The following is a 12,029-nucleotide window of genomic DNA, read 5'->3' on the forward strand; positions in this document are numbered from 1 at the left end:
TCCGCTATACCGAGTTAAAATTAAATATATTTTATTTTTAATATTTTAAATATTATTTATACATCTTAATAATTTTTTTAATTAAATAACTTAACTAATTTTTTTATTATCAAACATTGTTCAATAAAAACAGAATTTTTAATGTTTGATTTTTATTTATTGTTTCTATTTTAGAAATCTCTCCGCCACGTGCGAGTGGCAATTCTTTTTCATCAGTAAGCCTCTTTAGGGTTGCTGTTTTTTATAGTCAAAATGGTATGTTTTTATTCTTGTTTGTTCATAGAATTAAAGTGTGCTAGTTTATTTTAAATCTAGTAAATTTGGTAACAATCATACAAATATATTATTTTAAACTTCATTTATTTGCGGACTGTCAATGGTTTTGATTAGACCGCTATTTTTTGACGTTAAATCAAATCGTGTTTTTGTATGATAAAAAAACGTTATAACAATAGATTAAATAATCAAGTCTTTTAATTTAAAACACTAACTAGGTGTTATGGCAATAGAAGTTTAGATAAATAGTGTTTACTTTTTAAACTTCTTAAAAGCCACTTTTGTCTAAAAAGCAACTCTAGAAATAATATATGCATATCTAACTCTATATATAATTACAAAGTGTTTTAAACTGTAAACATTTATTGACCAATTGTATTACAATTATTTCAGGCTTGTGCGAGACCGTTAATATCAGTCTACACAGAAAAGGGGGTCCCAAGCGAAAAGCCAATCACCCTCCCAGCTGTATTCAAGGCCCCAATTCGTCCCGACCTCGTGAACTTTGTTCACACCAACATTAGTAAGAATCATCGACAACCTTATGCTGTAAAAGGAATTGCTGGTGAACAGACGAGTGCCGAGTCATGGGGTACTGGTCGTGCTGTTGCTAGGATACCAAGAGTCAGGTACTGACATCAAATTAGAAAAAATTAGTGTTATTTTAAATTTTTAAAACATCATTTTTTTTATAATTTAGAAAATCAGAGTTAATTTTTTATTATATATACAAAGGTCATTAAAAATTGTTTAAAAGGTTATTTAAGTTTATTTACTGTAACTGCATGTTTCGAGCTATTTAATTTTTTGCTAGTTCAGCTTAAAAAATACTTTACCAAAGTATTTTATTTCAAATACATAAGTCTTGCTTAAAAATGTTGCAAAACTAATCATCCTGAATATATATAGCTTTTGTTTTATTTTATTGTTCTACTAGAAATACAGATTACTTTTTTCAGTAGTTGGTCAATTTGCAAATTTGACTTTGAACAATAACCACTAATAGTTAAAAAAATTGTTTTGTAGGGGTGGGGGTACTCACCGATCTGGTCAAGCTGCATTTGGAAACATGTGTCGAGGTGGTCGTATGTATGCGCCAACCAAAACATGGAGACGATGGCACAGGAGATGTAATATTAAGCAAAGAAGATATGCTGTCTGCTCTGCCCTTGCTGCTTCTGCATTACCTGCTTTGGTAATGGCTAAAGGTAGGGGTTGAGTGGTTAGACTTATGATATTTGATTATATATAATTAATTGTCAACTAAGTCTGTGTTGTGCATAATGATAAAAACCGGTATATGTAATTGTTTTGTATATAAAAAAATGTTTGTGTTGTGTTGCAATATTTGCATGTAAAATTATATTTTTGTAAGTTTAAAATGTTTTATTAATGGATTTTAATATTTTAACAATTTTTTTAAAATTAACATTGTGTTTATATATTAAACTAAAATGTTTTTTTTTATAGGTCACAAGATCGATCAAATTCCAGAAGTACCCCTGGTTGTTGAGGACAAAGTTCAACAATACAAGAAAACCAAGGAGGCTGTGATTCTTCTTAAGAAACTCAAAGCATGGGATGATATCAAAAAGGTTAGTTAACTGTATGCACGTAATCAGATGATGTTTTTCAAAATAATAATGCTGTGATTGAATTATGTTTTAAACTTGTTGTACACATTTTAAACAAACAAATTAGGTCATGTCAATACATATTTTGTAAGGACTAGTGTTGTTTTGGTATCAATACATCTAAATGTTTAGTTCTTCATCAAAACCTAATACAGAAATTAATTTTTTTGTAGGTGATTTTTTACCCCAATATTTTTGTAAGTGATTTTAACCCATAAATATTGAATTTTTATTACCTTCCAGGTGATGAAATCAAAGAGAATTCGTGCAGGTAAAGGTAAGATGAGGAATCGACGACACACCCTTAAAAAAGGACCTTGTGTCATCTACGATCAAGATGAAGGAATTTCAAGAGCTTTCAGAAATATCCCAGGTATATATAGTTATCCTCTTTTTAATATAAAATTTTTTTTTTATTGTTCAAGACCAAGAAACTTTATGGTCTTATTTAGAAACTAACATTTAAAAAAAAAAAAAAAAATGCATTTCATGTTTATAAATATGTATTTCTTTATTATTTGCTTTTATTAAGCATAAGACTACAAGTATTTCTTATTTTTTGCAGGTGTTACTCTAATCAGTGTGGATCGTCTTAACTTGCTCAAGATCGCCCCTGGTGGCCATGTTGGAAGATTTCTTATCTGGACCGAAAGTGCTATCAAGTAAATTTATTATTTTAATTAAACCTTAAGTACTTACTGGTACACATTATTTTAAATAATTTTATGAGAAACATATTTAGATCCGTAAGGTATATATTTTTGACCAGCTAAAATGACAGTTTTTTGCCTTTTTATACTAAGTTCTTTTAACTAATAGAAAATTAGTAGTTAACCCAACCTAGTCTTGGGTTGACTTTCACATTTTAAAATTTTATTAAATATATTGTTTTAAAATTAAACTACCAGTTAGTTTTTGACAGCAGCTTATCCGTTTCAAGTTCCTTACCTGAGGGCGCTACAGGATAAAAGTAGTAGGAATGTAATTCAGGACCTTGTGTAGTAAAGACCAGTGTTTCATATAATCCATTTTTTCTGTAATTTTAGACGTTTGGATGCCATCTATGGCACATGGCGTAAGCCAGCAACCGAAAAAAGCAACTTCAATCTTCCCATGCCAAAAATGACTTGCACCGATTTGGGTAAAATTTTACAATCTGATGAAGTCAAAACAGCACTGCGTGCTCCCAAGTAAGTTTTTTAGAGTTTTCCTTTTTTTCTTTAGTTTGGGATAATATAAAATATAATTGCCCGATAATCATGCTGCTGATGAAGGGTCGGCGGTTTATAGCACCTTACTTGAAGAGGCTACAGCATGAAAGCATTGGTGATCGAACCCAAGGCCTTATGTAGTGCCGCCAGGTGTTCTGACCACTACATTTTTAAAGTTCTTAAAAATAATCTTACATTATAAAAACAAAAAAATCTTATTTTTCAATATTTGTTCCCTATCATTTTTTCTTGGTACTAATAAATTTTTTACCAGACATGGAAGACGAAGACGAGCAACTAAAAAGAATCCTCTCAAGAACATCAGAATCATGTTGAAATTGAACCCAACTGCTGCAGCAGTAAAACGAGCAGCTATTCTGTTGAAGGAACGTCGAATTCGAGAGAAAGCCGAGTACAGAGCAAAAAAGCCGGCTGCAAAGGCATAAATGCCTCACTTTGTAATAAATGAATAAATTCATTATACGTGCATTGACTTGAATTCGTTTAGCTAAAATATAGAAAGAGGGCTTATAAAATTTAGTTTTATGATTTTAAAGGGTTTCAAGCAGAACGTGGCCTTTAAATAAATTCAATTTAAAACTCTTTTTGTATAACGACAAAAGTAATGGCAAGAACACTTGGTACACCACTATGTAGTCGTGGGTTCAATCCCCTCTGGTATCGTGCTGTAGAGTCCTTACGTCGGGCGCAATACGGTATAAACTCCTGCTGAGCCAGCACTTAATCAGCAGTATAATTATCGGGCAATTATAATCTATAATATCCCAAACCGCTAAAAGGCAACTTGAGACTGGATCGGAGTAACTGATGTTACTCTATGTTTAGGTCGCGCATTCGACCTTCTCACATCGAGGATAAAGTTATATACAGAAAAAATACCTAATGTTAAATTTGATTACAAGCCTGCTAATACTGTAAATGTTGAATTTAAAAAACCTAAAACCCATCGTAGTGTTACCCAAAGAGGTTTGACGACCTCTCTTTATGGTTAGTGTTTTAGGTAGTGAAAAATGCACTGAAAAATTACGAAAAATCTCTTTTTTATTTTTAACCAAACAAGGTGAAAACAACTATAATATTAAATCATCAAATGAGATGTTTAAAAATCTGTGTGATACGACCAGCGATTTTTAATAATAACCTGCCCAATAATTTTAAACTGTAATTTAAAAAAGAATGCTAAAAAATAATGGTACTTTAACGTAGTGTTTGATTGAAAAATATTTAATAAAACAAAGTGTTTTTATCAGTAATATCACGGGTAGTGGTGTCTAAAATTTTTTGTGTTGCGACCATATCTGCACTTTTTAATGGTAACCTTTTTTAGAAATAGGATTTATTTATTTTGATTTAATTTTTTTAATAAAAGTTGTAAATACATATTTTTATTTTTTAAAATTAAAATTTTTATGTCCACAATCCTGGCTACAGTAATTTAACAACTAATACTGATTTCAATCACAAATGATATCATAAATTTCTCATTAAGAAAAAATTTCGCGTCTACCATTTCGAATTGGTGATGAAATCACAAAATGGATGATGCAACACTAACTTATTTAACCCGTTGTTTTAAAATGACACAAACACAAACTTGTCGATTATTTATCCAATTCTTGTTTTTGACAACAAATGAAAAATTAAATCCTTTATTTGAAGTAACAACATTGTTGTGGAAATTCTTATCAATAATAAGTTAACCTGAACAAAACTATGCAGCAATGTTCTAGAGAAAAATAACGGTTTTACTTAGCCTTGGGGTGCAGGTGGTTAAATTGCAATTTAATATTTGTTGAATAATATTGACATTTTAGTGACTTGCATTAGTATATCATTAGTTTTATTGTCTTAATAGGTTGTTTAATATGAAAGAAAACCGTTAAAGTTTAACTGCTTTGCGCCATTGATATTTAACAAAGATGTTTCGGAATATGGCAGACAGTTTTGAAATTTTTTTAAGTTAAAATAAGCGATCTCAAAGAGCATTTTTAATTCTATAAGGAGGCGTGGTTTTGGGTGGAATTTTTTAGCAGAAGCTGTAAACTTTAATTGTTTTATTAAACTTTATTTCGACCTTAGAATAATATTAATCATGGGATTTTAACTATAACAATATGATCCGTTCACATTTATTAATTTTTGCGTGATCACCGCGATAACCACTATCACATTCACATTTATATCAACTAACGAAATTAATAGAACTCGAAAACTCCTGACATATATTTTTGAATTGGCATTCGTCAAAAGGCGTAATCACAGCGAATCAAATCGACATAAACTTCTGATAATATTTTTGGTGTACATAGACATAAGGTTAATTTGTAAACTAAATTTCCGCAACCTCGATTTGCATACATTGGTTGAATCATGACATTTTTAATGAACCTATGGTACGACATTTCACTTCCCTTAATTTGTGGTAAATATTTATATTTACCGACCTTTTTTTTTTTAGTAAATTTACCGGTTAGGTAGCAATTAAATACTAATAAACATTAACCCTGAATGCGTTGAATTATATGATTTAAAAATATTAATTAACTTTATTTTTTTTTGAATTTATTAATTTTACAACCTTTATACACTAGTATTTTTTTGTTGTTAGCGAATCAATACAGGCTAATACAAAGAATGTTTTAAATATTTATAACTAAGCTACTATTAATGTCTTTTGGGCCAAAAGAACCACCCTAACTCGATAAAATTTAATCTTTTTTTTATACCCTGGTTATGCAGTTCTTCTTTTAACCTTTTTTGTAGGTATTTCCTGGTTGGTTTAAAATGTATGCTTTTGAGTCGCAGAGGTTTTTGTTAGAGGTTTCAGTTTCACATTTCCGCTAAATCTTAAAATTTTATCGGAATAGTAAAATATAAACAAAAAAAATGAGTCATAAATATTAACTTTTGGGTTATAATCGATCTAGTAAAAATAATTTAGAAATTTTAAAGCTATTAAATAGCTTTGCTATAACTGAATTTAAGCTCATTTAACTTAACTTACGCTTGTTTAATATGCAAAGTTTAAAATACTTTTTAAAGCAATAGTTAAATTAATATTAAGATTTATAAAAAAAAATTAATAATTCTTTATCTTCAGGTCTAAACGTAAAAGTTGTTGTTTGATTTTAATTCTGAAACAAATTAGTAAATAAATAAATTTCCGGTTTATGAGCTGCCATTTTGATTTGAAATAACTGCTCTGACAAGAATATCGAGAAGAAAAAATTTGGCAAATGAAAATTATAATTATGAAAAATACATTTTTGAAAAAATTCTTGGACATTGAAGCAACAAACAATAAACAATTGTTTATGTAAAACTTGACAAGAAAGAAAAATTTGTGAAATGCAAAACTAGTTGGTTAACAATTTTTCTATTGTTGTAATTACCTAAGGTAAAAGTCATCCTTAACAAACTTAAAAACCTAAGGTTATTAAAAATCGTCTTCAACAAAATAAATTATTTACATTACCAGCTTTTTTAAATACTAAGATGGTTAAATTTGGTAAAAAAATTAGTATCACTAGTAACAAAATTGTATTAGTATGATCACAACTAATAAAATATTGTTTTGCAAATTTTAAATCCTAAAAAAATATTTACTTTTTGTGTTATGCAAATTTTAAAGAAGGTTTTAGAAATCAAATTTTTGGCAGTTAAATTTATAACATAATATATGATTATAGATTGTAATTTTTTGTTCAACATGATTCAATTTCAATTGTTAAATTTTTTTTTTGAAGACTTATTAAATAGAATTTTGTTATTAGTTACTTTAAATAAAATTGTTATGGGGCCTTATTAACCTTTTTTACTACTGTGTTGTTAGAGGTTCACTATTTGTTATTAAAAACTATGCTAATATTTTGTAAATGTTATTTTTTTGAACAATTGCAATATTAAACAAAAATGCTTTAATTTTAATTTGTTTTGGGGAAATTATATTATCTTACTTGTTGCAATTTAGTGCCGAATATTGTATTGCAAATTTAAAAAATACACTTTTAAAAAAGTAACACTGTTTATTAAAATGTTTTTCATTGGGTGTAATAAACGTATTTTAAAATTTTTGCATCTATTTTTCCCTCTCATCTTTTCAAATTTTTTCAATTAAAAATTTGTTAAATTCATTAAAAAATATTTTGAAAAAAAAAATTTCTTTCACATTTCATCTTCCAAAAAATTTAATTGAAAGCAGAACTTAGCGTTTGGATAATCCAAGAATGATAGATTACTGTTTTGTGTTTATGACATGTCTAATTGTCGTTTTTTTTTAATGTGAAATAGCGTAAAGCGCCTGGGCCAATATTAAGAATATTTAACCAGGTCCTCAGTTAAAAAATAAAAAACTAAAAGAAATAAGTAACTTTCAAAAAAAAGAAAAACATTTAAAATTTTGATGTGTATTAATAACAAAACCAGACAAGATAAAATATATTTAACACAAATATTTTATTTTAATTTAGTAGCGAGAAAAGTAACATTTCAAAATGCTACTTGGTATTTTTGTCCTATAGGTATAGGTTAGTTGTGTTTGTTTATCTGTTTTGTGGACTGGTAACCGTGCCATTTTAAAGCAAAGGTGACAAATTAGTGTCAGATTGTAGAGTCTAAACTTTGCCTTTTTTATTTACTCGTAAGTGGGTTTATAATACTTCACACTTCTTGTATTATGCAGAAAGTAAGCTATAGTTACACAAGGTTGTTTTGACTAAATGTTTGCACCTTGTAACTGTAACGTTTGCTTACAATAATACCGATAGCATTGGGAATTGAAAACTCGCTTAAAAGTACGTGCTTGCTAAGCTTGTAGCCTAGTGAGTTTAGTTATTGAAGTGGAAGGGCAGACACGAGCACTTATGTTAGTGTTGTTTGTTTGTCAACTCGAACGTCGGCGCTACAACTTGAACGCCAGCGCTGCCTCCTGTCTTGTTTGTACGAAGCGTTTAAGAGCAGTTAGTCATAGGCTAAGTGCCACCAGTGGCGTTTTACCTGGCCGCACAAACAAACAAATGTAAAACTGCGGTTGTTTAGTGAGTTTAAAAATGGTATACGCCGTTTAAGAAAAAATTGTTTACGACACATTTTGGTTTTGAGACAGTAGATAGTTGGTTATAGATGTTGTGTTAGATACTTACTTTCTAAATAAAAAAAATAGTATGCAAATTTCTTTTAAACAAGATTTTAATCAAGATTCGCCGGTTAGGTAACTTTTCATTTTTAAGCCATATTGTTACAACAATTCGGTTTAAACTATGCTGTGATATTAAACACGATTTTGCTAGGCTAAAAAGCCGCATGGTCACTTTTACTTTTACAAGTTTAGTCGAATTTCACCAGTTTAACAGTACACGAGCGATTTGTAAAAAGGAGAAAATGCAGGCTTTATTTCAAATTTACGATCTGAACTTAGTCCTATGACTGCGTGAATAAACAACACGCTGTGATGAGTAATTGTTATGATTCGGTTTTTGCCAGCAAATCCTTTAGCCGTGATAATCAAAGTACAATATTAATGAAATCACTGGTTAAAACACACTGTATTTATTCAAAAAGCATTTAAGTTAAACACTTCCACAACAAGCTTAAATTTAAACGCTTTTGAAATAGAAAAAGTTAGTTTTAAAAGAGTGTTTTTTTGATGTCCAGTTTTTATTTTCCAGTGGGCCCACTTATACAAAACAACTCTGTTGACTAAATCATAACATCTTGACTGGTATAATGTTATTTTTACGGGAACCAGTATCCTGTAGCGTGTAGGTAACCGGGCTAACATCCGTTTTTTAGTTTGTTTCGCCAGGCGTTTTTGTTTCGCTGAATGGGCGTATATGTCAACACGCATGATTGTGGTTCTGTGCGTGTCTATAAATATTTGTCAAAATAAAATCGCGCGCATTTTCCATTGTTTCGTAACCAACGCGATGTTGCGCGCGCCAATTCACGCGCCATGCTCGATTGTTCGCTAATTTCATTACTTCGTCGCAAACTGTTTGCCTTGTACATAAAAACCTTTTTTCGAAAAAGGTGTTTATAAATAAATAATGCTTTAATAGAAAGAATACACAAGCCAAGCGAGCGTTTTCTATTGATCGCTTTCTCCGCCCGCTCCTTAACGCCTTATTTATTTTCGTTACGAGCGGTTTTATAATAGCCCGTACCCTACTACCCCTTTCCATGGGGTACTTGGGTAAATAGGCGCCGTTCCCGCATTTTTAGGGCTGCTTGTGTGACAAATCTGAGCACAAAAGAAACAACGCGTCTGTGAGCCTTGTTTACTTTTGAGCCATAGCGAAACCATATACACAGGTGTTTACTGTTATTTGTTTATTACCACGCAGCGACGTTTTCGCTTCGTTCTTCATTTGGAGCTTTGGAGGTTCTTTGCCATGTAGCAATATTGCCATAACTAACGCGGCCTTTATTCTTCGCTATGTTTGTTACATATCCAGAAAGCCGTTTTAAATGCGGATTGCCATGTCTTCTACATTAACAAAGGAATGCACGGCGCGTTTACATATTGGATGAGTATGATTGGTACGCGCTTTTTTGTCTTTCATGTTGACAAGTCCTTTGTGTTATTAAATTTAAGGTGTATTTCTCTCGCGAATAAATTCAATTTTTTGGGACGAGATATTTGGCAAAAGATAGTGGCGTGAAGGCGCCCCACAATAGAAAAAAACAAACAGGAAAGTAAAAGTCATTTGTTCGTCTTTACTTGCTACGCCAACGGGAAACTAGGCTAACCCGCAGCGGATGTCACGTGTCGACTTCATATCACCTTTGTTGTGGAATGAGAGGGCGTGATTGATAGGCTGGTGTATTGCAATTCCAACTACCCAGCACTGCGCGTAAAACATCGGATGATAACTGTTTTCAGTAGTCTAGTAGCCTGCGTTTAAGTGAACGACGTACGCAGCACAATATACACTAGCAAACGGTCGCTACCTATAGTAGCGGAAATTATGACGCATAGATGCTATCCAGAAATCACTGGTGCAGTAGTTAGTACATATTCCGCAATCTCTATTTGATTTTGTGTACCTAATTAAGGTGGGGTGTATTGCCTAAATTTTTTGCATTAAATATTTTGTTATTATTTAATGCAATTTTTTAAAGCCAGGTTAAAAATAGGACAGACAGTTATAGGTAAAGTGCTGTATATTCGGTTGTTTTTTTAAGCATTAGATAGCTATTTAGTGTATAAATAATTCAGCCGTATATTTCGCTTGAATGATATTTTAATAAAATAATAGAAAAATGTCGCATAATAAAGGCATAGTAAGTGTATTATGACAAACCTTAATTTAAAATATTATTACTTATTTATTTATTTAAAAAGATATTGTCGAAGCTTAAAATAAGGCATTTTTTAAAATGCTATTATATCTACCTATACATTTGTTATAGCATGTATATAAAAAGCATGTCAGGTAGATGATATTAATAATAATGTATTAAAAGTCATAAAAATGTGGAATTTTTGGTTATTAATTTGACGTCATGGATATGAGAATTTGTGTAATAAATTAAACAAGGTTTTAACGTAAACAACATAAACCGATTTTAGAATAATGTTATGTATAAAAAGCCGTTTATCTCTACAGCATATGAGGGAGTGTTTCTTATATACGAGTAGGTTAACATAAATATTTAATGTAGGATTAAATGTTTGTAAATAAATATTTTGTTTTTATTTATAATGTAAATGAGAAAAGTTTTTAAATAATGTAGTAATAAAATTTGCATAGTTAGGACATAGCGATTTTTGGAAAAAAAATTTTTAATATTTAAAAAAAAATATTTATTTTGGTAAATTATTTTTTTTACAACACGATAATTTTTATTTTAAAATTAGTTTTTAGTTTTCGTGATATTTAAAAAAAAGTTGGGTATTTTTACCGAATAAGCCGCCTCTTCATGTTATCCGCTACTACGCGTTGTTAATACTACAGTTAAACTTGTTTTAATAGATCAGAACTTTTTTTGTTCTACTTTTACGCGCTTTTGACGTAAGTCAATTTTTGGAATAGTCTGTGGGACGAAATGCGTAGTCCGACCTATTATTAGTAAATGCCAGCATGCTTTTTGTAACGCATGCTGTTTATGTGTATACACGTTAACCCGTTTAAATTAACACCGCAGCTATTCCGCCCCCTGTAAGATAACGTCGGTTACGTGGACTAAGCCCACAGGCCACGCCGCTTGTCACGTGACTGATTGCATCATTTTCATGCATTTTTTCATAGTAAGGTTTGCGTGCATGTGTGTCACTTGATGGCGTTGGTAAGCTGTTGCCAAGGCGATGTGCACTCTCGCTTACAATTCTGGGTAAAGTCGCTAGTTTTTTTGTCATTTATGTGGGTAAGTCGAATTCGCGACCTAAGCATAGACTTGTAACTGTTACCTCAACCCAGTCTCAAGTTGCTTGTGGCAGTTTGGGTTATATGTTTGCCTAATAATTAAGCTGATGATTAAATGCTGGCTCAGCAGGAGTTTATACCATTTATATCGCCTTACTCAAGCGCTACAGAATAAAAGAAGTGGGGATTGAACCTACGAACTCATGTGGTGTAGCAAGTGTTCTTACCACCACACATACTTTAAAAAATATAGCCACAAAATAAACTAAAATGTAAAAGAAAACTTGATCTAATTGTGTGTGTTTCTAACTAAGTTATTGTTCGATAAACACCTTTACAAATTCAACTAAAACTCCTAATACGCAGGCCACAACTTATGTAACATATTTTTATTTATTTAAATAAATATTCATCAATCCAGCGCGCCGACAAAGTAAAATAAGGAAAGGCTTGACATATATAGGCCACACGTATAAAAATACATCTGCCTGTTACCATTGTTTAAACACAACTTTTTATCACAT

General features: G+C 30.8%; 1 protein-coding gene across 1 annotated transcript; it reads left to right on the plus strand.

Annotated features, from left to right (window-relative positions):
* The first annotated feature begins 188 nt into the window (after positions 1-188).
* Positions 189-3,610, plus strand: LOC145749740 (large ribosomal subunit protein uL4-like). Its single transcript, XM_082565591.1, has 8 exons — positions 189-255; positions 670-905; positions 1,303-1,484; positions 1,747-1,871; positions 2,154-2,283; positions 2,476-2,572; positions 2,957-3,100; positions 3,396-3,610. Exons 1-8 carry the CDS (start codon positions 253-255, stop codon positions 3,565-3,567), a joined length of 1,089 nt encoding a protein of 362 aa, XP_082421717.1. The 5' UTR covers positions 189-252; the 3' UTR covers positions 3,568-3,610.
* Positions 3,611-12,029: the final 8,419 nt, after the last annotated feature.

Source organism: Corella eumyota, chromosome 4 (genome assembly GCF_963082875.1).
Source record: "Corella eumyota chromosome 4, kaCorEumy4.1, whole genome shotgun sequence".
NCBI lineage: Eukaryota > Metazoa > Chordata > Ascidiacea > Phlebobranchia > Corellidae > Corella > Corella eumyota.